At 37.7% G+C, this 27903-nt stretch overlaps 2 protein-coding genes across 2 annotated transcripts in view; one reads left to right on the top strand and one right to left on the bottom strand.

The window, feature by feature from the left end:
• Positions 1 to 20291, top strand: part of agt (O-6-alkylguanine-DNA alkyltransferase) — a 39541-nt gene extending 19250 nt beyond the window's left edge. Inside the window, exons 4-5 of the mRNA XM_083128016.1 lie at positions 11874 to 11972; positions 18720 to 20291. Of these exons, the coding sequence (XP_082984142.1) occupies positions 11874 to 11972; positions 18720 to 18898 (278 nt within the window). The 3' untranslated portion in view covers positions 18899 to 20291. The remainder of the gene's footprint in view (positions 1 to 11873; positions 11973 to 18719) is intronic.
• The window catches only part of LOC145992006 (stereocilin-like), a 50217-nt gene continuing 35310 nt past the window's right edge, over positions 12997 to 27903 (bottom strand). Inside the window, exons 6-7 of the mRNA XM_083128014.1 lie at positions 27326 to 27377; positions 12997 to 13050 (exon numbers count right to left, since the gene is read on the bottom strand). Of these exons, the coding sequence (XP_082984140.1) occupies positions 27367 to 27377 (11 nt within the window). The 3' untranslated portion in view covers positions 12997 to 13050; positions 27326 to 27366. The remainder of the gene's footprint in view (positions 13051 to 27325; positions 27378 to 27903) is intronic.

Genomic DNA, 27903 nt, shown 5'->3' on the forward strand with positions numbered 1-27903 from the left:
AAAACATCGACGCAAAAACATCGACAACAAAAACATCGCCTACATTTCATCGACAGTACAAAATATCGACAGCACAAAACATGGACAGTACAAAACATCGACAGTACAAAACATCGACAGTACAAAACATCGACAACAAAAACATCGACGGCCAAAACATCGACGACAAAAACATCGACGGCAAAAACATCGACGGAAAAAACATCGACACCAAAGACATCGACGACAAAACATCGACACCAAAAACATCGACACCAAAAATATCGACGGCAAAAACATCGACACCAAAAACATCGACAGCAAAAACATCGACACCAAAAACATCGACGGCAAAAACATCGACGGCAAAAACATCGACACCAAAAACATCGACGGCAAAAACATCGACACCAAAAACATCGACGCCAAAAACATCGACAGCAAAACATCGACGCCAAAAACATCGACGCCAAAAACATCGACACCAAAAACATCGACGCCAAAAACATCGACGCCAAAAACATCGACAGCAAAAACATCGACACCAAAAACATCGACATCAAAAACATCGACACCAAAAGAATCGACGGCAAAAACATCGACACCAAAAACATCGACAGCAAAACATCGACGGCAAAAACATCGACGCCAAAAACATCGATGCTAAAAACATCGACACCAAAAACATCGACGGCAAAAACATCGACACCAAACACCGCTATTTTTTTGTCATTAAAACTGTTAATTTATAATGCAGTCATGTTTTATTATTATTGGAGGAAGGCGGAAAGTAGGAGGAGCAGAGTAGAAAGATGGGGGTGAGTAATAGGGTGGAAAGTAGATCGGTGCTAAAACTTCAACTCGCCCAGGTGAAATTTATATCTTGATTCGCTTCATGAATAGGATTTAGTGTTATGATAATAGCATCATGAAGCTACAGCTCTTCTTTGTTTCGACCAAACATGCCTACATTGGGGCGATCTTGTTTTTAGATTTCTTATCAGCCATGGTTGTTGTGCAAGAGCGGTATTTTCATTGATTCGATAATTTCAGGCTGCACGCGCACCTTCTGACATCAAAACAATATTATTTTTAGCACCTGATTCTTGCCCCAAAGCTCAAACAATGGAATCGTAAACAATGCGAAGTGTCATGTTTCCTTCTGCTTTCTAGCAAGCTGCTTTTAACTTCATAGACGGGATAGTTGTATGCTCGTTATATTGTGGATGTGGAAGAAATGTTCCTTTATGACTATGGTACGAACCGACTGAGGGCCCCTTTGCTTTACCTCCCCCGCCCACCTTCACACAGCAGACCCCTTGTGATAGCCACTGGACAGAAGCCTTCAAAACATCGTCTCTCACAAACATCAGGGTTTATCTGTAACTGATATCAATTCTACCAGTCACACCAGAAGGGTTTCTAGAATTTTTGTCACAAATGTAGATTGTGCATGAAGGGTTTTTAACAAACAACGTGTTTTATTTTTTAAAATACACAGCCTTATATGAACTTAAGAAAATAAGGAGAATAATTTAGCTGTAATTTTTTGCTAGTAGTTTGTGTTAGACATAAATATACAGGTTGTCGCCATACACATAGGCGGATCTAGAACTTGTTTCTGAAATGATGTCCTCCTGCATCCACATATTTATAAGAAATTTTCACTAACACGTATCAGTTCCTCTTTCGAAATTGCTTCAATTTATTTCTTCATATTTTCTTTCAATTCTTCTGATATATGGCTTCCGGTATAAAACTCGCCACGATGACGTTAGAAATATGTCTTTCTTGTGCAAGGCGTCTGAGAGATTTCTGAGGAGTATGTTTCAATCATGTTCCAATGTTGTCTATTTTATCCTCAGTAAGCACGTGCCGTTTTACCTTAACAAGAGCAGACCCCATTTTCCTAAATTTGTTCACAAGTAACAGATCACTGTCTCTGTGTGAAACAGAAACATCTGGTAATTCTGCTGCAATACGAATTCTAACTTCACTACAAGAATTCGTAATGACGTAAGAGTCGTATATAAAAATTCCTTGTTTAAAATTGTACGGATAGCGTGGCATTATTAGACTGCAGAAAGAACTGGCAATACATACAATAAAACAAAACAATCTAAAACACTTGTTAACAATTTAACACATCACAAACACGTGCAAACTGGATAACAGCTGTCTGGATACTGAAGCACGGACGTGTCCAATGTCAAGGTCAGCGTACAGTTGTGGGTTTAAATGCCGGCAGATGTGCTCTTACTTTCCGACGCACTAGCCGCCGCCCAACGGACACCTCGGCCGTGAAAGGCAGTGTATACTAGGGATGGCCAAACGGATCCGGATCCAAAAAATCCGGATCCATTCGAATCCGGATCCGGATCCAAAAGTTACGGATCTGCATCCGGATCCGGATCCGGATCCGAGAGTTCCGGATCCACGGATCCGGATCCGAAAGTTCCGGATCTGGATCCGAGAGTTCCGGATCCGCGGATCCGGATCCGGGTCTGAAAGTTTCGGATCTGGATCTGGATCCGAGAGTTCCGGATCCGGGTCTGAAAGTTTGGGATCCGGATCCAAAAATTTCGGATCCGGGTCCGAAAGTTTCGGATCTGGATCCGGATCCGAAAATCCGGATCCGGATCCGAAAGTTTCGTATCTCAATCCCATTATAATATTACCACACCTTAGTCCTACAAGAATTTTTTTCAAGTGTTGTTCCTAAAATACTTTGCTACGCATCGGCTAACACACTCGTGCACAAATGTCCGAAGTGATTTTGTAAATGCCATTGAAACGAATATATATTCATTCGAATGTATTGGAAATGAAAACACACATAAATGTGAGACATTCCATTCCAGGATGAAACCTTTAACACATATAACAAGATAGAAACGTTATACAAAAATTATACAATTGTTCTACAGTTACAGCTTTACAAATTAAAATAAAACATTATAATATATGCAGTGTTAAATAATTACAAAGTGTAAGACTAACAAGGGAGGTTATCTAAGTGTCCCCCTCCGATTTCCATGAAACTTGGCAGTATAGTGGGGGCCAAAGGAAGAATTACGTGTTTTTTTGTTTCAGCTAAAAAACGGTTTTAGGGGGCAAAACCCCCTCAAATGTCAAGATGAGGACAAATTGAAGTGAGGATCTGACCCCTGTGTCTTTCCGATTTCCATGAAACTTGGCAGGTGTATAGTGGGGCCCAATGGAAGAAATACGTGTTTTTTTGTTTCAGATAAAAAACGGTTTTAGGGGGCAAAACCCCCTCAAATGTCAAGATGAGGACAAATTGAAGTGAGGATCTGACCCTGTGTCCCCCTCCGATTTCCATGATACTTGGCAGGTGTGTGTATAAACGGGCCCAAATGAAGAAATACGTGTTTTTTTTTGTTTCAGCTATAAAACTGTTTTAGGGGGCAAAACCCCCTCAAATGTCAAGATGAGGACAAATTGAAGTGAGGATCTGACCCCAGTGTCTTTCCGATTTCCATGAAACTTGGCAGGTGTATAGTGGGGCCCAATGGAAGAAATACGTGTTTTTTTTTGTTTCAGATAAAAAACGGTTTTAGGGGGCAAAACCCCCTCAAATGTCAAGATGAGGACAAATTGAAGTGAGGATCTGACCCTGTGTACCCCTCCGATTTCCATGATACTTGGCAGGTGTGTGTATAAACGGGCCCAAATGAAGAAATACGTGTTTTTTTTGTTTCAGCTAAAAAACGGTTTTAGGGGGCAAAACCTACTCAAATGTCAAGATGAGGACAAATTGAAGTGAGGATCTGACCCCTGTGTCTTTCCGATTTCCATGAAACTTGGCAGGTGTATAGTGGGGCCCAATGGAAGAAATACGTGTTTTTTTGTTTCAGATAAAAAACGGTTTTAGGGGGCAAAACCCCCTCAAATGTCAAGATGGGGACAAATTGAAGTGAGGATCTGACCCTGTGTACCCCTCCGATTTCCATGATACTTGGCAGGTGTGTGTATAAACGGGCCCAAATGAAGAAATACGTGTTTTTTTTTGTTTCAGCTAAAAAACGGTTTTAGGGGGCAAAACCTACTCAAATGTCAAGATGAGGACAAATTGAAGTGAGGATCTGACCCCTGTGTCTTTCCGATTTCCATGAAACTTGGCAGGTGTATAGTGGGGCCCAATGGAAGAAATACGTGTTTTTTTGTTTTAGATAAAAAACAGTTTTAGGGGGCAAAACCCCCTCAAATGTCAAGATGAAGACAAATTGAAGTGAGGATCGGACCCCTGTGTCCCCCTCCGATTTCCATGATACTTGGTAGGTGTGTGTATAAACGGGCCCAAATGAAGAAATACGTGTTTTTTTTTGTTTCGGCTAAAAAACGATTTTAGGGGGCAACCCCCCCTCAAATGTCAATATGAGGACAAATTTAAGTGGGCATTTGATTTGTGTGTCCCCCTCCGATTTCCATGAAACTTGGCAGGTGTATAGTGGGGCCCAAAGGAAGAAATACATGTTTTTTTTTTGTTTCAGCTAAAAAACTGTTTTACAGGGCGAAACCCACTGAATTGTCAAGATGAGGACAAATTGAAGTGGGGATCTGACCCCTGTGTCCCCCTCAGATTTCCATGAAACTTGGCAGGTGTGTGTATAAACGGGCCCAAATGAAGAAATACGTGTTTTTTTGTTTCGGAAAAAAAATTGTTCTAGGGGGCAACCTCCTCTCAAATGTCAAGATGAGGACAAATTGAAGTGGTAATCTGACCCCTGAGTTCCCCTCCGATTTCCATGAAACATGGCAGGTGTATAGAGGGGCCCGAAGGAAGAATTACGTGTTTTTTTGTTTGAGCTAAAAACTGTTTCAGGGGGCAAAATCCCCTCAAATGTCAAGATGAGGACAAATTGAAGTAAGGATCTGACCCCTGTGTTCCCCTCCGATTTTCATGAAACTTCGCAGGTGTATAGAGGGGCCCAAAGGAAGAAATACTTGTTTTTTTGTTTTGGCTAAAATACTGTTTTAGGGGGCAAAACCCACCTCAAATGTCAAGATTAGGACAAATTGCCGTGGGAATCATCTGACCCCTGTGTCCCCCTCCGATTCCCATGAAATTTGCCAGGTGTATAGAGAGCCCGTATGCCCCCTGTTTCTTCCTATGCCATATTTACGTGGTTTCGGGGACAGATCCCCACTTCAATTTCTCCTCATCTTGACATTTGAGGGGGGGGGCTCTATACACCTGCCAAGTTTCATGGAAATCGGAGGGGGAGACTTATACCTCCCTAGTAAGTAAGTGTATTAATTAATTACAAATCGCGCACGCGAGCACACACACTATATATATATATGTGTATGTATATTATATATATATGTATATTAGCAGGTAACAATATGTTATAAGCACATTCTTACTTTCCAAAGAAGCGCATGTGGGATGGCAAAACGGATCCGGATCCAAAAGTACCGGATCCAGATCCGAAAGTACCTGATCCGGATCTGAAAGTACCGGATCCGAAAGTTTTGGATCCGGATCCGAAAATTCTGGATCCGGATCCGAAAATTCTGGATCCGGATCCGAAAGTTCTGGATCCGGATCCGAATCTGAAAATTACGGATCCGCGGATCCGAAAGTTCTGGATCCGGATCTGAAAATTCCGGATCCGCAGATCCGGATCCGAAAAATTTTAGGATCCGGATCCTAAGGATCCGGAACCAACCGGATCCGGATTTCGGATCCGCCAGGATCCGGATCTGGCCACCCCTAGTGTATACGTATATCCTTATCACTAAAAATTCCGAGAGAGAGAAATACGACGTTATGAAATCAAGGAGTTAACAAACTATGAATTAGAAATATTAAAATTGAGTTCCACACCTAGGTAGTCTGGCAATAAGACTGTTGCCTTGTAACCAAGTGTACCCGTGTTCGATCCCTGGTGGGGGTACATTTCATTAAGTGGCTCGAATTCCACTATAAAATACTGCAATTTGTGCAAGAGTCAGCAGGCTTGGGCAAGTTAATGCTCTTCGGAGTCTTAGGAGTATGCCTACATTCCCCAAGCGTGCTGATTTTTGCACCGTATTGCAGTATTTAGTTGGTTGGATTTATATTAACCTCATTTCTGAGGTCAGAAAATAATTTGTGCACTGTCATAGTAGGCCATTTCGATTCCAGCATGTGAAAGCAGAAGAGCTACATGTGAAGAGAATATTAAAATTATGATTTATTAATTTCTAAATTAAAGGAAAGCTTTATTAAGGACACTAAGTGATGTGTTAATTGGATTTGGCCGTTTCAGTTCAGAAAGTTCCGAATTTATGAACTACGGAAAGCTACAATCCTACGCCGCTCACTACTGTTGTGATATGGAAGGGAATTAGCAATAAGAACCCTTCAGCAACTGCTTGCAATGGTTGAAACGTTCAAAATTGCCTTTAACGAACTTTATAAGCTTTGTGTTATTCATCAACAGTTAAATTCAGTGGAGGCGATTGGGTTACAAAACTTTGGGGGGGGGGGGACAAACGATTTACTTTCTCTTCGTACATACGGTTTAGCATAATGCGGGGGCAAAAGCGGCAAAAAGTGGGGGGGGGGGCATCTGCACCCCCATGCCAACCTAATCGCCGCCACTGCACTAATCGAGAATCGAAAAGTTGTTCCATCCCATAAAAATAATATCCAGGACTATTTTGTTAAATAACTGTTACATTTGAGGGAATAAATACAGCACTCAACCTCCAGTTACCAATCCCATTACGAAGGTAACCCATGAATTGCTGCAAAAAGAAAAATGTTCTTTCACATTTAACTAGTGGCGGAGATTTTGGGGGCGTGCAGGGACAGTTGCACCATCTCATACATTTTGCCACATTTTCTCTCGCACTATGCTAAACCTTATGTACCAAGGGAAAGTAAACTGTCCTTGTCCTCCCCCCCCCTCAGTTTTGGAAACCAATCGCCGCCACATTTGGACATCATTTTGCCACGAATTATCTATTTTTTGTTTGACGAGGAATTTCTATATCCAAGTTCATGGGCGTAACTTGGAATCTAACTTTAGGGGGTCACAATCGAACTTGCCGCTTAACTTTTTTGGGGAGGATGAAAAAGTTTTCTAGGCCATAAAAATAGCGTCCAAGATTATTTTTATTTTGTGAAACAACTGTCACATTTGTGAAATCATAAAAATTGCTCCTCTGGCCCGAAGAGGTCAATAAAAGTACCATTGACTTGTAAATTTTAATAAACCTGAAAATTTTAGACGGTCAATGCTCCCCTTGCTTCCGCCATTCTCATTTGCGAAAGCAGTCCTCTTCTATTGCCTTCACTTCAGTTACTTTTGTATTTGAGACTATTTCCTGATGTCAAATATTTACGGAAAGAATTTATGACTGTCGTAGCATTCGCACAGCAAGCCCATCTTGTTACAGATAGGATCTTTAAAGGAATAAGTTTCTATCCTGCATCTCTTAAGATGCTTTCGAAGATACCATGCCTTGTTGGAATTAAGCTATATATGTATTGCATTATTAAAAAAAGATCACACTGTTTAAATTATATGTGACTTTAAATTAATCTCTCAGGTTCAGATTCAAAACAACTGCACATAATTTATTAATTTCCAAGTATGAGCCATTTATTCGCCAGCCATATTAAGCTACACAGCTGACAACTTACAGCTAACGTATAAAGTATGAGTGAGTGTAATTACAAGAAATTTCCTAGAAAACGGAGTGGAATAGTTCAATTATATAAAAAGTAATACAAGCAACCCATTCTCCCGTAGTTGCTTGGACATGTATCGACTTAAAAATAGGTAACATTCTTTTAGAGTTTAATATTATAACTGCAATAAGATTACATTGCATTTCTAAGTAAAGGATTAGGGGAGACAGTCGGCCACCTTTGCCTCCCGTGCGCACGCCTATGAAAATGAAGCTTAAAGGTTCGTTAGGTGTTGAACGTTCTCCTACTTATAAAAAATTATTTTCGCACCTGTTACACCTATTCCTAATAATAGTGATTCAATTTTTGTAGCAAGTTTGGTGAGTTATGATTGGCCAAATGGAAGTTTGTTAATGGAAAATATTGAGTGAGAAAACTTCTAGTTTTTCCTATTTTTGGTCGAAATGCGTCTAACCTACTATAAAAATCTTGGGGAGAAGGGAGCCAGAGATGTTTTGTCCCCTAGCCCGCCTGGAACGCCGTCCCTGATGAGGTGGACATAAGGGAATAAGAGCGAATATTCTGAGGGAAAGTGACTCACTAGATGGACAGTTTGATTCAGATGGTCATTGATACCCATCACTGTAACATTTGTAAGAGTGCAGTGAAAAATTTAAAAATACTTTCAATCACCAATTACTTTATTTGCAAAAGAAACTAATTTTTCCAATTGTCTCTGCAAGAAATGCAGTGTTACCCTGTAATCAATGGGTCACGGGTTCGATACCCAGTGAAAGCACATGGTGGTTCAGATCCTATTTTAAACTTTGGGTCCAGTCCCGATTAACTTCTCTGTGCATAAAGAGGACTTAAAACTATTATTATTAATATTATTTTATGGGTGCACATGTAATATTGACATTTTCGGTATTTGGAATGTTATTTATTTTGTCCTGTATATTTATTTTTAGAAACTGAAATATGCAATTCGTAGTTTTATACAATATCAATTGTTTGCAAATATATTTATAACAAAAAACAATATATATATTTAATCGTAATAATTGAGGATTTGGTGTGTTAGACCTTTAATTTAACTTATATCAAGAGCCCGGTCTCTGGCACCGCGGGCGATCAACAAGATAATTTTTCTCGTGTGACCCACGAACGGTTAATCGGAACTGAACCTATAGTTTAAAGAATCCATACCACTGTGCCACTTTCCTCCACCGGGGATCGAACCTCGGACACCTTGATTCAAATACAACAGCGGTACTGATACACAGTGAAGGCGCTTCGTCGTGCGACACCCGGGGAAAATGTCTGGAGAGGAAGGGGGCAAGACAATATTACAAGGGGGCAGTTATATTACTTGCACACGGTGTGTACCAGTGCATGAACCGAAAGGAAGTCACTACAGAAAAGTCAACTTGTATATTGGTCCTTTCGGTCTCCTGCGTCTAATAAACAAGAAATAACAATAGTCGGTGGTCTTTTCATGTTTCTCACGGAGGAGCCTTCCTTTCCCTTTCCCCCGACCACAAACGCTGCCGGCGAGAAGTGATAAATGGTTACCAGAAACTAAACAATCACGTTCACTGCGCAATCTCATTGTTTGTAAATTAATCAATAATAATAATAACAATAACGTCTTTATTGAGAGGGCGTGTTTCGGCCTCGCGGACCGTTCTTAAAACAATGACCATTATACATTGGTAGCACGGTAGCACTATAAGTTGGCAACTTGAGTTGGCTCATTACACATTGTTCGTTTCACTGAAACACTTTATAATTTAGGGTAGCCCATCTCAAAATATTCGGGATTAGATATGAATTTATTAGTGTGGAAAACTTTGTCAAAAAATGATTTTCCCGTCGATGTTTTTGCCGTCGATGTTCTTTCCGTCGATGTTTTTACCGTCGATGTTTTTGATGTCGATGTTTTTACCGTCGATGTTTTTGCCGTCGATGTTTTTACCGTCGATGTTTTTACCGTCGATGTTTTTACCGTCGATGTTTTTACCGTCGATGTTTTTACCGTCGATGTTTTTGATGTCGATGTTTTTACCGTCGATGTTTTTGATGTCGATGTTTTTGCCGTCGATGTTTTTGCCGTCGATGTTTTTGCCGTCGATGTTTTTACCGTCGATGTTTTTACCGTCGATGTTTTTGAAGTCGATGTTTTTGCCGTCGATGTTTTTGCCGTCGATGTTTTTGCCGTCGATGTTTTTGCCGTCGATGTTTTTGCCGTCGATGTTTTGTACTGTCGATGTTTTGTACTGTCGATGTTTTGTACTGTCGATGTTTTGTACCGTCGATGTTTTGTATCGTCGATGTTTTGTTGGCGATGTTTTGTCGGCGATGATTTGACGCTACACCAAAAAAAATTTATCTTCATCGGAGGAGGTTCATTGTCAAGGATTGTTGTTAAGTAGCTACTTTGGATTTGCGTTCTAGCCTTAAAACTCTCAGGAAAATAAGTAGCACTTGATATTTATTGATTTCCATTCTCTCATGAATACTACAAGCATATATATGGTAAAGAACACAGTGCATGTTCCTTTTATAATGCATCTACATTCTCTTAAGAAAAATGAAAACTCAAAGACTCTAATTCAGTGGGATAAAGAAAGTAAAACTGCGCTTGTCACCCTCTGAAACAGATCCCCTCTTCTGCCTTTTGTCACTCAGATGACGTCAGAACTGTGATGTGTGGCTGAGAGCCATTCACGTGCAAAGATAGTTTAGTCAGACCTGGCAGACCTGGCAGATATTAGTGTATATTAAAATAGATTGTATGCAGTTTTTTATACTATTATTTTTTTAATGATAAGGGGCTTCTTTGTTTTTTATGTACAACCACCTGATGTTTAAATATAATTTAATTCTGTCATGTGTGGAAGCATATTAATTTATTTCTGCTCATTTGAGATTTGCTAGGTTACTTATCAACAATACATGAGAGCTGATGATTACTAGAGTAAATCATTAACACCTTGTAATAGTACAAACATCCTGCATGCAGTATTCCATGCCACCCTATCAAAACAAACGTTATTTCCATAAATTATCGATGCAGAACGATGTTGAATTACTGGAAATTAGACTAAATATATATGAACACAAACATGGCCATTATTAGCAATTAAAGAATATAAACTACAAAAAATAAGAGAAAGTATGTCATAGAAAAACAAACTTAGACATACCAAAATAATATTTTAAAAATAATAAAAACTTTGCCATATAATGAAGGAACTCACTGTTCACAAAATTTTCAAAGTATTTTTCAATACGAATTGAAATCGTACAACTTATATGAACTAAGAAAGGAACTATTTTTTGTCTAAAGTTCTCACTGTCAAAATCTTAATGACTCGCAGGAAAACAATGATTGTAAACACACAACTCGAAGACAGTTCCAAAATATTTAAAAAATGCTCAAAACCTCAATATTTTCTCCTGCTTTTACGAGATGTACGTAAAAAAAGACATACTGATTTAAATAAAAGGAACTGAATGATATTTTGTATGGGTACTGCAAGGCTTCTGCAAACAAATAATTTGCATTCCAAACAACGTACCGTTCTTTTTTCCTCCAAATTCATGGCTGGCACGCTATGATTTAGGATAGGAAACGTTTTCACACATGGTTCAGAGTGCCTCTGATTACTTCAGAGGCATGTAAATTTAACTGAAAGTATTCCAGAAAAAGGCACCAAAGCCTCTATGTTTTTACGGGGATAGTGTAGATAGGTTACCTAGTGCTTTCCAGCCCTTTATTGCTTGGGTACATGATAGAATTGAAAATTTTAAAAAATGCGAGGATTAGGGAGAGTTAATTTCAGTTTTCTTAATTTCACAATTCATGCAAAGAACATGCTCATTTTTCTTACATGTACAGTCAAGGTAAAATTATGGTAGAGATTCATGAAAAGCACGCACACAATTCCAAGCAATTAAGATTCCTTTTTGGCAAATTTGGTGGCCCAAGCATGTTAAGTGGTCAACTTTTCATCTTCCTACTGATGTGCCTGAGTTTGAATCCCAATCTGTTCATGGCTGTTCTTTGCAAGTGCTCCTTCATCAATTTCTTTGCCAGGTTGTGGTAAAATATCAAGAGATAGTACACAATGCAAGGTTGTTTCTCGAAATAGTGTGTAATTTGTGGCGTTTGAGCATGTTTTTCAGTAAGTCTTGACAGTGATATTTTTTTCTCGTAACTTTGATTTTGTAAAATCTTCAGGTCCTTTTCAACAGAGAGTTTGGTTGACACTTGCCAGGAATGTTGGTACTGGACAGATGATATCATATGCTGCTTTGGCACAACAGGCTGGATCACCAGGTACAACAGCTATTTATTATTTTCTTGTATGCGCATATTGCTTGCATTGTAGAAAAATTTAACCTGTAGTTTACGGTTCTTACAAGCATATAAGCACAATATTTGATGTAACGTTTTGGGAGAGCACGTGCTTCTTTCATCAGACATTTGTTCTTAGTTTGATAAATGCTACAGTTATACAATGAACCTTGTTAGTAATGTTTTACATTGTTGAAACCTAACAAGTCTACTGTGAAACAAGCTGTTATTATTATTATTATTCCAAATGATGACATAGGCAGGTCCAGCCTCCTGGTCTCATAGGATACTTTGCCACAGGTTATTATGGATCCCAAATATCAACAGGTAATTTAAAATCATCTTCCTTTTTACAAATATTCTTGATCTCTTCTGTAGGATTAAATTTCAAAGGTGGTGGCTTATGCCACTTGCGAAAGAGAACCCCATAGTGAGTCTATATTGCCATATTCGTTATTTAATTTCTTCCAGTGTTCCGCAATGAATGAAGACTGTCACACATTTAAATCTATGTCTCTCATTACTCTTTTCCAAACCATGCTTCTCCTTGATGATGTGAGCCAACAAACCCATTCTTTGGTCTAAATGTGTAATGTCGAAATCTTGTTTATGCCATCTTATTGCCATTTTCCTTGATGTTTGCTCTACAACATGACCGCATTATATTACATATTCCTGTGGAATCCACATCTAGCATCATTTTATATTCGTTAAATGCGTTCCAAATTTCTTGCTGATTTAAATACAATTTTGAAGTTACATTCGTGAAAAATTTAAATATATTGTTTATATGCTTGTAAGAACAATACACTACAAGAGAAATAATTATAGCTATTTATTATTTTCTACAATATTTTCCACAATTGTAGCGTTCATTTTATGTGGAAACAAGGTAGAATAATACTCACGCATTTATTTATTTTATCCTGCTTTTTTATGCTGGTATTATTATAGAACAAAGAGCCACGGTGGTTGGGGTTTAAAGAACTGGTGGTCACATCACCTCCAGAGATGGCCGAGACTGTGAATGTGTGGTGTCCTACCTAGGGTTACCAGATCACTGTAAGGGAAATGTAGGACATTAAGTCAAAATGTAGGACACAAAACATTCTCAATAAATAATACATATTTCTATAGAACACGTTAGAAAATAGTTGAAAAATGACACCTTTTAGTTTAAAAAAAAAAAAAAATTTAAATGCAAAATTTCAAAACTTGCAATCATACTAATCAATACAGCTCTTACTACATGATTTAAGTGTTACTTCTCAGAGGAGACAATTTTTATCAAAATTTTAGGTTTAGTCAAACTATATTTATGTTAGAGTTGACAGTAAAACATTTCAAAGTTATAGGGACCAGTACCAAACATTTTACAGACTTTATAAAAAAATAATTTCCCTTCCTGAGTCTGTTGTACTGATGGTAATGAAAATACTCTCTCAACATTTGAATTATGACCTGTAATGGCAAACAAATACAGTCAACTCTCGATTCTACGACCCCGGGTATAACGACCCCCTCGAAGCAACGACCCTTTTCCCGGGAACCGTGAAAAATTTAGAAAAAAGTTGAAAAATTTGGAAAAAAGTTGAAAAATTGAAGGAAATCGACCGAAAAATGCGTTGTTTTTTTCCCCCATTCATTCCCTTCACGAGCGCTCTACCACTCACAATTGGGTCTGAACTAAAAATAGACACCACCACACCATGCTTGAGTGAAAACCAATAGCACTTGACCTCTACCCTCCCCTCCCTCAAGCGCACCAATGTTACCCCGCACCCGACGGCTGATACCCAACATGCCAGGCATGTTTTGCCACGCTTTCTCTTGGATACGTGAGAAGAGAAGATCGAATGTGCTTGGATGTTATTTTAAATTGACCTTGACTTGTTTCCTTGTCCTAAGAGCTGCTGAAATCTCGCAGGTGAGGAGGGGGGGGGGGGGAGCAGCGCGAAATGACTGCTGGACTTGCAGTCTTTGCCAATGTGTATGGCAGGTCAAGCTCTTTCATCGATAAATACACCACCTTGAGAGATAAGATCGCAGGAATGTTCCAAAATACAGATGCGTGGCGCCTGGAAGTCTGGCCCATCTGTCCAGCTCTGACCTAGATAGGTTCCCGTGAGTGAGCAACTCTCGGACTTGTAGCCGACAACTTCCAGTAAACGCTTTCTTTCAAAACGTGTTCTTTGTTCCCTGCAACACTTCATAAAAAAGCGAAACTGTTAGAGATAATCAAAGCCACATAGGCGAACTAAAGATCGTCAACCTGCTTAATGCGTTGTCATCCAGGTTTCCACAAAAGTGTACTTCGATCTTACGTGCATCATAACTCCCGTTTCCCACTTCATTCCTTTTCCTAATTGTGTCGTAATATCTGCCAAAAAAGTGTTCCGTTGGCAAAGGGGGGAGGGGCGATTTTCTTGCTTGTGTGTGCACATGGGCTGATTACAGGCAAGGGTGGAACTGGATCCACCCCTCTTCCTTTCCTTTGATGTCTAAAATGGGGCAACCAGTTCTGGATATATTCTTGGAAACCCCCCCCCCCCCTTTTTCCCAGCTTATTCTCCGCCACTGGTGTGCACGGCAATGTTGATAATTGCGGAATTCAGGTCTTTTTCTTTATGCTGTTGTCTGCATAGGAAATATTACCCGTATTATTGTCTGTTGCATGGTAAAACGTAAAGCAAGGGTCATTTCTTTCTTCTTTACACTGCTGTTAAAAGTTCAGTCTTCCACAGTTGCGTTATCTTTAAAATGCTGGGATTTTTCCCTTCCGCCACCTGTTGCTCGAACTTCCAGCCGGTCTCCTTGTTTTTACGATGCAGCTGGCGCCAGTGTTTTGTCTAGCGTCTGCAAAGCTCTTGCTTGCCGATAACAGCAATGACTCATCCAGCGCCAAGGAAAAAGTTAGTTATTGTTTTGAATCTCGCAAAGCTGTTTTCATTTGACGATAACGAAATTCGATCTCCAGAAAGGAAAAACTTCATGTTCTGCACCTTCTGATAAGCAAAACTGTAAATTTAATTCGCATCCGCTTTTTTTCAGAGCCATTCATGTGAAGAAAAAAAAAGTGCCGAATGGTCGCTGAGATCGATTAAAAAGACATTATTCAAGGGGAGAACTTTTGGAGGAGTGGGTGTTTGACATCGAGAATACTCCTAAATCCAACATTAAATCATGGATTAATGTGAGAGTAAATAACGATCTACCATTTTGATATGTAAAAATGCACAGATTCATAAAGCTTGTTTTCAGTTCATTTTATGCTGATGGGCTAATCGGGACTAAATATACAGTTTAAAGTGAAATTCAATTCCAAACCTAAACGACTTTCGACTGGGACGCTGTTTAATGATGTGTCCTAGAATACACATTGGGTGAAGACAGATCGCAAGTTGTGCTTTTCCTTTTTCACACTGGATTACAATGCAAGTCAAGGAAGGAGTTTGGACTGCTCCCTTGAATGGGGAGCGGGGGAGGGTGAATGAAGTAGGTTGAAGCAAATAAAACGTGGTTCTTTTTTTTTTTGCGATGTACTTTACACAGCTGAACCAGAACGAAAATTACATCCCTGCCTTTTTTTTTTTTTTTTTGTCTGGTGCCTAGAAAGGTTGTGTTGTTTCTCCCGAGAGATCTAATCTTACCAGTTAATCTTGTAACAGACAATGCTCTAGTAAACCCGTATAAAATCCAACATTCATTCTGCCCGATTATCTCCAGAATTTTGCTGGCGCCAGTGTGACTGGTGTCAAGTTTTTTCGAGTTTCGCTTGCAATAAACGAAAGATTGTTTTCCTTTCCATAGGTCTCGGTGCAAACGGGTTTCTCATGAACTATAATTGTAAGAATTTCCTGGAAAAGCAACGACTGTACACAATTGAAAGAAAGTAACATTATTTTAAATTATTTTTTGTGAAAACATTTTCATGTTCTATTTTCCTTCTCACAACACGCGTCCTGTGCATAACAGGTTGTATAATTACCAGGATAAATGGTGTTACCATCTCCTAGGCATCTTTGTGTCCGTTTGAGCTCCGTTTAAGCAGAAAATTGGGGCAAATTCCAATAACGACCCCTTCGAAATAACGACCCTTTTCCCGGGAACTGTGAAAGGTCGTTGAATCGAGAGTTGACTGTATTCAGCAATTACCGTAATTTAAAATGGTTCCAGAAGTTTCATTTTGGGTAGCTTTTAGTTCAATAACAGGGTGTCTACCAAAAATAACACATCCAGAATTCTTGTTTTTTCTGGACTTTCTAGACCTTTTATTTGTTTTTCTTAACGTTTATTTATTCGACCCCTACTTAGGTAAAGTTGGAAATTAGTAATTAAGGAAATAAATATTTATTTAACGAAAATCCCTACCAAAGGGCCAGTTAAGATGAAAACTGAAGCTGAATTTAAGATGAGAATTAGATCTACTTTCTCGTATTAATGCATCCTGAACTGTGTTTGGCAGACAAGCGAGGCTTTGGCATCTGGACTCACAGCCAGTATAATCTTATGTGGGGCTTGTGTTGGTTGTCCCTATATGTTTGCGAGTGTGCCTTCATCCATCTTATCTTACCATCATTCATCCTCATCTTCGCGATTAGCCAAAGGGACAGAAAATAGTGAAGTAAAGTAAACTAAATCATTATGATAGCAAAAATTCTTGACCACAAGAATAATTTATTGCCTTTTTCTTGACTTCTTGATTTCTTTACTTTTTCTTGACTTCCATGACTTTCTTGACTGGCAGACATCCTGAATAACTTTGTTCTCCATACCCCTGCTTTACAATATTCAAATTATATTGAATACTGAATAAGATTTCTCGTAGTGTGACAATATGAAAGGGAAAACAATTTTTTTATAGAACCTGCAACTGTTCATCAGTGTGTTACAATAATATTTCATAATGAGGACATTTGTGTAGAAGTGGCTGGTAATACACATTGAACATGCATATTTCCCTATAAATTTATAGATAAAACACTGCTGGCTTTTTTCAAATTATAAGAGATTAAACTGATGTGAAATTTGCAGCAGTTCTGATCAAATAACAGTATAAATTTTGGCAAGTGAAATCCTACATTCTGCCAGTCTGATATAAATGTGTGAAATGTTCCATGAAAACCTGAATGGCTCATTCACCCCATTAGTATGTTTTCCAGGGTGACTGCAGTGGATTTTGCTGTAAAAAGGGAACTGTATTTCAAAATTTACTTTACAGAAATTAGGTATATGAATTATATCTTATATTTATAATAAGAGCAGAGTAGCAGAATTTTACATAGATTATTTCATTCTTTGCAATTAAGTACTTCTATTTTTTAGTGGCTAAAACATTTAATCAGTGAAAGATGTATCCGAATTACATCAAAATGCTGAAAGAATTAAAGAATTTTAGCCATTATGTAAGTTTGTATCAATAATATTTTACTTAAAGTTTCTATTTATAGAAGTAACAGATTAGTAAAATTATGGTTGGGACAATAAAGTGTAGTCACTACAAGTACAGGCTTGGTTACAATTATTAGTTTTAGATTTTATCTGTTCAAATTCTTGATCCTTCACCTATGTTTTATTTTTTACCATCATCATAATAATCTTTGCCGTTTCCTGCTTCTGGCTGGGTCACCATAGAAGTCAAGCCTCTGCATTTTCTTCTGGTCTTGCACCATTCCTCTCTTTCAACGGTGTTCCAATCTTGTCCTCTTCTAACACTCTCCACTATCTGCTCTTTCCACCGACATCTTGGTCTCTCCCTTGGACTTATTCCCACTCCTTGGGCATTGTAAGCTCTTACTGGTAGTCTTTCTGCATCCATCCTCTTCGTGTGTCCGAACCATCTCATCTGCGCCTTATCTATTCTGTCCTGGAGCTTCACTGTACCATGCATGCCTAATTTTGTGAAATCAAAATAATACAAGTTTGGAATTTAAGAGCTGATTTCAGAATGTGTTCTGGAATAATTCTTATGTCATAACTCAGTTGCCTTAATACCAGCTGACTCTTGTTTATGACACCCTTGATAGCATAGTAGTCAATGTTTGCCTCATAATCAAGGATTTCTGACAAAGCCACATTTCACCTTAGCACGTTCCCTGCCATGTCGGTCATAATGACCGAAACTGGCGCACATTAATCACACCATGTTGGTCATTATGATCGAAACATGTGGCTTGCACTTTGTTGCTCCTAGCGTGCCGTCTGTCAGGTGTGTAACAATGATGACAAAGAGTGGGGAATTGGGCGCACATGAGAGGAAAATAGTCAAATATACCTCATTGGAAAGCCAGAAGTGTCTGCTTTTAGACAAAAGCAAGACAAAGTGATTTTGACTCCTGTCTGTTCTCTATTCAGACAAAATTGTTTGTAAAAGTGTAGTTTTTCTGTGTGTTTTTTATATAAGTCGAATTCAATTGTGTGTAACTTTTTTTAAACCAGTCTTAAAAATATGAATTTTCTTGTGATTGAAGCTTGTTTATGTGGAAATATCTCCGCCATATATAATGTTGCCATCATCTGTGGAACAGTCACAATTAATGCGTAATAACAATGTTGCAATTTCAGTGGTGGTCAGCTTGAAGCTTTCCAATGAGGTATACAGTATTTTATTTTTTCCTGCCACCGAGTCAATTTTACAAGCGCACAAACCGACGGCTCAATATTTTTGGTGCAGATAGTAAATATTTTCAGTCTTTTGTAAAATACATTTCCATTTTTCATTGTCTTTAGGTGCAAGTCAGGCCGTGGGTACAGCAATGGCTTCCAACCCGATCCAGATATTGGTTCCGTGCCATCGAGTTATCCGCAGTGATGGCACAATTGGTTTGTACGGAAGAGGATGCAAGAACTCTGTGAAGTCTTGGCTGCTGCAGCATGAAGGCATTAACATTACGACTGCTATGCAGTAGAGGCAAAATTGAAAATATTGCAATTAGTCATTTTTTTTTCTTGTTTTTTTTTTGGCAGCATTTATACGTACGTATACATATGAGCCTATGTTCTTAGTTCTTCCAATACAGTCACAAGCAAATTCACACAGCATTATTTTAAATAGATCAAGAAACATTTCTATTGTAAATTGAATTTGCTGTATAATTTCCCTTAATTACTCTGTCTATAGATCTTGAAGAAGTTCATTGCATCTACATTTGCCAGGAACTATAAACAGAAACAAAATAATTACATTGTATTTTAAGTAATTGTTACTGAAATTTGAAGGCTTTATTGTTAGTGTTTTATACATATGTAAGAAATGAGAATTGCTTTGCTGATTAATGCAATTTTGTATAGCAGTGATAAGTTTCCTAGATCTGTGATTGATTGAAGTAGTATTATGATATATATATATATATCTTTTGTTCACCCATTTTAGTTTATACGTACTTCAGTATAATAAAAAAAATCTTGAAGCTTTAAATGAATCCATGTTTTTTATTTTTTCTGTAGTAAAGACACTATTTGTGTGAAACATATTTGTAATGACAATGTTAATTTAAAGAATATGAAGTTATGTCTTTGCGTAGCCCTTTCAAAAACCTACTAGGAAACAGGAATTTTTCCATCTCCAAGGTTTTTGAAACACAAAATTCCAAAAAAAATACTTGCTTCTGTGATCATTTAGTCCATAATACGAAAGCTAAACTACAAACTGATCTGACAAGACATGCATATTCATAAAAATAGACAATCCCATTCCTACATGAAAAAAAAAATAAAAGGGAGCATTACAGTGTACTGTTCATATATAAAATTGTTCATTTTAAAGTTATATTTACTTGACATCCAAAAGTAGAATTTGTTGTTCAGTTTGTTAAACTGTTACCTTACACGAGTATAAAATATTGAGCCATCTCGTAAAAATTAAAACAGGAAATAAATTTGCAGCTTTCCAAGATTTATTCCTGTTTCTAGTGGGTTTAGTGTCCGTTATTATGAAGTGCAAGAAAATATCAGCATTATCAGTAATGTATAAATGTAATATAGAAACTTGTTATTTACCAAGAAATATTTACTGGCAAATATCCCAAACTTGATGTCTATATAGCATAGCAAACTGCTTACAGTTAAGCAAAACTCCTTTTATAGAGCTACAGAATTGTTAGCCATTTCAGTCAACATTAATGCTAATATTTTCAGAGCAAGTAGATCATTTTAAAGCTTTTCACATTAATAATGCTTCATGCATTTCTAACTATTGATGTAATGTAACCAATCCAAAGAAGTATTTGTATACTGGTTATTGAGATTTTTTGTACAAATTTACTGTGATATTGTGAAGAAAATTAAATGTGAAATGTCATTTCCTCATTGTGTTTTTCACTCTCATAGAGGTACTGGATCAGCATTGTGAGTATATGTCTTGATATTTTCCCTAACTTCTTGCTTCTTACTTTCAGAGATAATTCACACCAAAGTGACATTTGGTGCAGGGGTTTCACACCAAATTTGTAAGTGATACTTCACATCAAACTTCACACATCTGTGTGGCCACTTTGCAGTGGCGAATCGTGACATCTTCACGTAGTCATGGCAAGACTACGGTCGATTTTTCAAGGGGAGAAAGGGGTGCAGTATTTCTCTGCGATAAACGCCAAGGTCATTTCCAATTCCATGAAAAAGCTCATATCACAGATTTTGCGACTACAAAATACATAATTCTATTCCATACGATGAGAATTATTAAATATGATTATATTGTTCAATGTGTGTTTTTCCTCTTAACAAGTCTACAGACATTCACAGTGGTGTGCCCAGGATTTTCGAAAGGGGGGGGGGGGGTGCGTGTACTTTTTTTAGTCATCATTCTTAATTTTGCCATATTTTTCTACCTTGGATGGTCTTATTTTTATATTGAGCCTAAGCAGGGATTATGGCCCTGACCAACCTCTCCTGGAGCATGCCACTGGGCACTCAGAAGAATCTTGAGGACTCCAGAGAAACCCTGCCATGTGGCTGTAAACATGGGGATGGGGGTTGAGAAAAGGCCTGTTATGACACAGACCTTCAAGAGTGGGGGTGCCTCCCCGATGGCAGAGTGGTAGCGTCATCGCCTTGTAATCAAGGGGTCCTGGGTTCGATACCCAGTGGAGGCACATAGTGGTTCAGATCCCACTTTAAACTGTAGGTCCAGTCCCGATTAGCCTTACAGTGTATAAAGTGGACTTAAAACACCAAATCAACCAACCAACCAAGAGTGAGGCAATTAGAGGTTGTTGGACCTTGTCGTAGGGTCTGCTTGTTCGGAAGCATTTTTTTTCCATAATTTTATGTTTGATTTTTTGACACACCTGAATTTAAAAAAACAAAAAAACTACAGATAATATTAGTGTTTCTTAAAAATTATTTAAAAAAAGTGTATTTTTTCAAGAAAAGGTCTGCAGTTATATTGAAAACGTAGTCTGGCAATAGACAAATGGATGACCTTCTCCATGTTAGCAGGGTTGCTACACGTCTGGAAAACCTGGAAAACAGGGAATTTTGCAGATTGTCTGGAATTTGTATGCATTTTGGAGTCTGAAAGAGAAAAAGTTGCAAAATGAACAAGCAGTTCACTTCCACTTCTGGATTCGGTTTTTGTGATTCCACTCCCAAAAAAAGATTCAGTTTAGAAACTTGTTTCTTTCGTTCTTATGACTCTCAGTCTTGTGCAAAATTATGGTTACTTCGAATTTCTGTAATAAATTTTAATTTTTATAATACCAGATATTATAAAAAATATCAAAGTAAAATTTGCAGTCCAGATATCTGATTGATAACTAAAGTACATTGACAATATGATGATAATTATCGGAAAGGTTGGTGAAAATGGGGTTATCATCTATTATTTTGTAGATCATAGTCTTGTTGGCATTTCCTATAGAATTCCAATATGCAACAAATTATTTTCCAGATGCTGTCTACTTATAAATGTAAGGAAAAGCATGTGATTGTAGTACCGAATACATTTGATGTCGATTGTAATTTTACATTTTACTCTTCGAATTTTCACATGTTCTTGTGTGTGTAGAATGAAATTTGCCAAAAGAAAGTTGTGAAAGTGAAATTTCATAATAATTTATGGATTATATATTTAATTGAAAAACACAATGTTCAAAAGCAAAATTCATGATGATAAACATATCTGGAAAATTTTAATTTTTGGACTGGAGAACCTGGAAATGTCAGGGAATTTCATTATCAAAAAATCGTAGCAACCTTGGTTAGGAAAAGTCCCATAAAATAACAATTGATTGGAAAAAAATGTAAATTTCATGTAATTTTGGAAATTAAATATATACAGATAAGTCACTAATCACCACTAATTACAAATAGCTCTCCCACCTCATGGTACGAACATGTAATGCCAACCCACTACAGTTTCATCCACCTCACTTCAATAATAGGGAATCGACAGTTTTTTTTAAAAAAAAGTGATTGCAATAAAAATAAATAAAACTCTCTCAAGGTGATTCATTACCTTAAGATAACCTATTTGCATCCATATGGCTGATCCTGCAACTGAATTTTCAGAAGACTTCATCAGCATTAGATGGCTAATTTATTCTAAATGTAATGTACACTCCATCACAAAAGATAGCCCCACTGTGTGAGAGCTCCGTTATAAATTATGTGATTTTCCGGCAACTGGATGATATAGAAAACATTTTTATTTATTCCGAGCCTGTGAACTGGACAAGAGCAAGAATAGAGCCATGGTCACAAACAGGGTGGATAATAATCATGATTTTTATTAAATCACGCTAAACATGCAATTTGTAAGTGATTCTATTTTGTTGTGACTGACTGTATATATATTTTGAACTGTTGGCTCTTTATTGTTGAAGGTAAATGGGTAAAAATGTAGTTAATTTTTGTTGCATTAAGTTTCCGAGATGGGAGTTTTTGTTTTTTATTAGTGACTTGGAGGCAGATGTTTGTTTTCTAAAATGTTCACATTTTCTGCAAAATATGCTTTTTTTTTAATTTGAAGATGCCAGTGGCGTGTGGTTAGAATGGTTCTTCCTTGTCATTACCTGCAAATTTCAACAGATTTGCATCTATGAGGTTTATGCCAGAGCTAAATTTCCCCATTAAGATTGATACAGTGCTGCTTTGTAGGAGCATTCTACTTTTTTCCAAAAAAGTATTTCACTATTTTTAACTCGGTGACCTTCTTTTTCTTTTTACAAGTTTTGTTGTTGGGAGGGAATATGTATAAAATACAATTCCATTGAAACAACTTTCATTCAGCACAAGGTTAAAACTGACTTCAGCTCTCTACGGCAATTAGTTCTCCTGCTATTTTTTTTTCTTCATTTTGTATATGGCATATTTGAAAAGCTCTTCCCTGGAATGTCCAGTCTGCTAGAGGGATATCAGATGTGGGAGGTTCTATCTGCTAAGGGATAATCATCCCAGACTAATGCACAGTGATGCAGAATGCCAAAACATGGTAGCAATAATAGAAATATTTACTTTTCGGTAAGTGTATAAAACATGAACAGTTCTCTAAACAACTAAATGGGGCAGAAAAATGCCACATAAATTTCTCCCTAATCGATTATTTGTTCTTGTTTTCGGGTTGCAAAATGGACATTCATTGTACTATATTTTTTACTTACTTTTAAGACTTGTAGAATTTTTTGCCAGGCACTATAATTTTGGTATGTATACTAATGGACAGAAAATGAGTACACATTTGAATCATAATAAATATAATGTTTTTGTTTTTGATTTGAGAATATAAAAGTTATATTGAGTTAACATAGCTTTCATTGCCATTTCATGATGATTTCTAAAGCAAAGGATACTATAAAATCAGTGGCATATGCTGGGTTCAAAACCTGGGCTATCTCTTCATACTGTAATGTTCGAATGAGAGGCTCTTTTTCGTTCAAAGTTTGATTTAAGTCAGCTTTGTGTTCAAGGCACGCTAATCGGAACTGCACTTAGAGTTTAAATTTTGATCCGAACGTGCAGAGGGGGATCAAATCAGAAGCATTTGAGGGAATAGGTTTTTGTTTTATTTGTTGATTCAGTTTATTCCTCATATCTAATCGACCAGTTTACGGTGACAATAGGAAGAATTATGATAACAACATACACTAATGACCATCTACTAGGGATCCCGTGTTCGATTCTCAGCCTGGGCATGAGTGTTCCATTATCAATTTCATCATATCATCACTCCTGCTCATCTTCGTGATTAGGATGCAAAACAATACTATGATCTCTGATTCCTGTTTAGAGTATGATATACATGTATTGTTCATATTAAACACTTCAAGTGTAGGTTAGAAATGATTCTTGGTGAGGTGAGGCACACTACTGAAATTCACCCCTCCCAACTGTAATTTCTGGATCCGCCACTGAAGTGAAGCAACATTGTAATTTAAGACACATACCTTACAATTTACAAATAATTATAAAAATGTCAGTTTCATTAATATAGAAATGGTAAGGAAAGGATTTCAAGTATTTCATGTTTATTTATAAAATATAGACGCCCATGTTGTGAAATATTTATGTAGGGTTACGTGGGAGAATAATATACATAATACAATTCTTACCTTGAATATTTCATTGGTACTAATCTGATATTCCCCGGACAGATTTCTTCATTTTTACAGAAGAAGCTACTTACTTAATAAGTTCCTGTAGCATTGTCCAACATCTGGAAGGTGTTTTGTGTGATGTGGGAATGTTTCATAGCGGAAATTCAACCACTGACGCATAGCCCCACGAACCATTTCCGGTAAGGTTAGGTTAGGTAGGGTCACGTATAGGTTACAATAGTTAAAAATTGGTTTCGAAAAAAATATGCGTAGCCCCACACACCATTCTCGCATAGCCCCATGAACCATTGACACATAGCTCCACAAACCATTTGCAGAAATGTACATTCTTCATTTACAAAAACACTTTTTTTTTTTTAAAAAAAAAATTGCAATTACTTTGATCAGAAAAACGTGAATACACGTTAAAGAATGTTCCGCGAAGCAGATAGGTAAGTACAAATGTCAAAAATTGACAAAATGAAGAAGTTATAGGTGTCCAGGGAATATCAGATTTTTACCATTTCATTTGAACATTCTTATCTTAGTGATGTCTGTGGTAAAATGGTTAGTACAGCGTACTACGATGAGGGGTCCTGGGTTCAAATCCAGGTCTGGGCATGGCTATTGTTGTGATGTCCCTTCATCAATTTCCTTGTATCGTCAGTCATCCTCGTCATTGCGATTAGCTAAAGTGGCAGAAAACAACAAAATAACAAAACTAAATCAAATCCATTCTGCTCTTCTTTGGGATGCCAGGCCTGCATATCTTCACGATTTGAAGCTTATCCTCATACAAAAGCAGAGTAAATTGTTTCGTCAATAGTTCGTTAATTATGTCACTCATGTTCATTCACTACACTATGCAGCACAGATCATTCAAAACGTGTATATCACTCACTCACTACACTAAATAAAATCTGTGCAGTAAGGTAAGTAATTTTCTTAAACTTCTTTCAACGTGGTCAGCCACCCTCTCCCAGTCATAAATAAAGCAGCCGAGGGGTTCGAAACTTTGTCACCATTGTAAGGCATGGTTGGTTGAAGGTCAGCACTCTCGCTTCTGTGTGTGTTCAATGGGACAGTGTTGACCCAGAGGGGGGGGGGGAACCCTGTTGCCACCTGTCCTGTAATTGTAGTTCCATTTAAAAATTTCCCTTTCCTGGGAAAAATCCCATGCTGGTTAGCGAATTGGCATCGCTGTCAGGTATTACCTCCGTTGTAAAATGAAGACTTCCCTGTCCAATGCTCTTGGGTTTGGAAGCCACTACAAATATGTCACAGATCGCCTCCAGGTGCTGCTTGGGGAAGAATTAAAAGAAACAGCCTGGTGATACCATTAAAGGAAAGGAGCTCATGTACTATCGTTTTCTCCCGCGGTCGTTATTTGAGAGTGAAACATCAATCACATTTGCTAGTCTATTATTTTCTGAATTTAGTCTGGGCTTCAGAGATTGACTAGCTAGCCTAGAATATACTTGCTTGTATGAAGTATTGTGAAACATGCACAACAAAAGTTATGCTACTTTTGGCTAATTTAGCTTCTTTGTGAACGCATGCTCTGCTGTTAATGCGTCACAGCCATACCAAACGTGAACACACGTGTGGGTGCTGTGAAATGGGAGTTCCCTGATTTTGCTATCATCTGATGCTCAATACATATAGGAGCAGATCAGTGTAACATTGATTTATCCACACAACCCCTGCTCCCTCCCCAAAATTTAATCAACAACCCTTCCTAAAATTTTTTTACATAAAACCTAATTTATGGTCATTTTGACTCTAGATGGGTCTTACATCCTCCTAAATACGAACTTACACCCGTCCAGTGTAATGTGACTGAAATTTTGGTGGATGAGAAATTAACCTGACAGGACCCACCCCCTCTCCACTAGTATGCAAGGATGCATGCTGGGTAAATGTTACACAAGCAAAATTACTTCGTAACTCATCATCATCCTCCTTCGCAGTTTCCTGCTTCTGACTGAGTCGGCATAGAAGTCAAGCCTCTCCACTTTCTTCTGGTCTTCCACCACTCCTCTCTTTGCATGGTGTTCCAATCTTGGTCTCCTTTGGCCTTACTCCCACTCCTTGGGCATTGTAAGCTCTTACTCGCAGTTTTTCTGCATCCATCCTCTTCGTGTGTCTGAACCATCTCATCTGTGCCTGATCTATTTTGTCATGAAGCTTCACCATGCCCACTGTCTGTTGTATATCCTCATTCCTTATTCTATCCCTTCTAGTCTTCCCCACTGTACTCTTTAAAAATGTCATCTCCACTGCCTGCATCTTTCTTTTGTCTCTCTCTGTCATTGTCCAAGTCTCTGTTCCATACATAATTATTGGCACATAGCATGTGTTGTATATTACCTTCTTGCATTTCATAGGTACATCCCTGTTCCATATTAATCTTCAAACACTTTGATAGTCAACCATCCATTTGCCTTCTGTTTACCTCCTCATCTCTTCTTCTCCTTCTCTCGATTATGCTTCCTAAGTCCAAATTATAATTGTTTTGATGCATTTGCATAACAATACATTTATTGAAAAAATAACATCTTGAAACACCAAACTGAAAAGTATGAGCATGCGTATGGGCGAAATTTACACAGTCAGTGTTTCTATGGCCCTACGAGCAGAACGAACTAAGTCTCACAGCTCATGTAGGGTCCTGACATTTGGAAGGAAGGGTTCACTGGAAAGTGACTGAGAAGGGTGGCCTCAGACACTCATAGAAATGACTAAAAACAATTTATATTTCAAAGTTGTGTAGCTAATTTTTATCGACATGTGAATCCTTACCAATTAATAGTGGTGCGTTATGGAAATCAGCAAAATGTCCTTCATGACAAACCTGGTGAAGACAAGAATGATCAAGTCAGTATTTGTTTCATTTGTGTTATGTTCTATATATATATATATATTGACAATCTCTCTGAAGATTGTGTTGAAAAGATTAGTATTGATGTGTCACGGTTCTACAGCAAAGTATTTTAAAGATATGAAAATTATCGCCGAATAGAAGATAAATTTCTTTAGAATTAATTTCAGTTAGAGTGAAAAGAGCAAGTTGTTTGTAGTTGCTTTTTCTTCTACTCTATGTACTCTGAAAAGCAGAGTGATGGTTTTGAAGAAAGTAGTGAGAGAAGTAAAAAGCGATAAACCAAAGAACTTTGCCAGGAAAATATGTCCAAAGAACTCACATTTGCAACCAAAGTACATTTAAAAGAGGAATGAGATAAAAGGCATCGGAACAAGTGAATACTTTTGCTGCCCAAGCATCTCGAACGAGATACCCAAATGTAACCCTCACTGTCCCAAGCATCTCGATCGAGATGCTGTGTCAAGGTCGTAGTTTTTTACGTTATAACTTTTCTATT

This window comes from Lepisma saccharinum, chromosome 9 (genome assembly GCF_977018435.1).
Source record: "Lepisma saccharinum chromosome 9, izLepSacc3.1, whole genome shotgun sequence".
Taxonomy (NCBI): Eukaryota; Metazoa; Arthropoda; class Insecta; order Zygentoma; family Lepismatidae; genus Lepisma; species Lepisma saccharinum.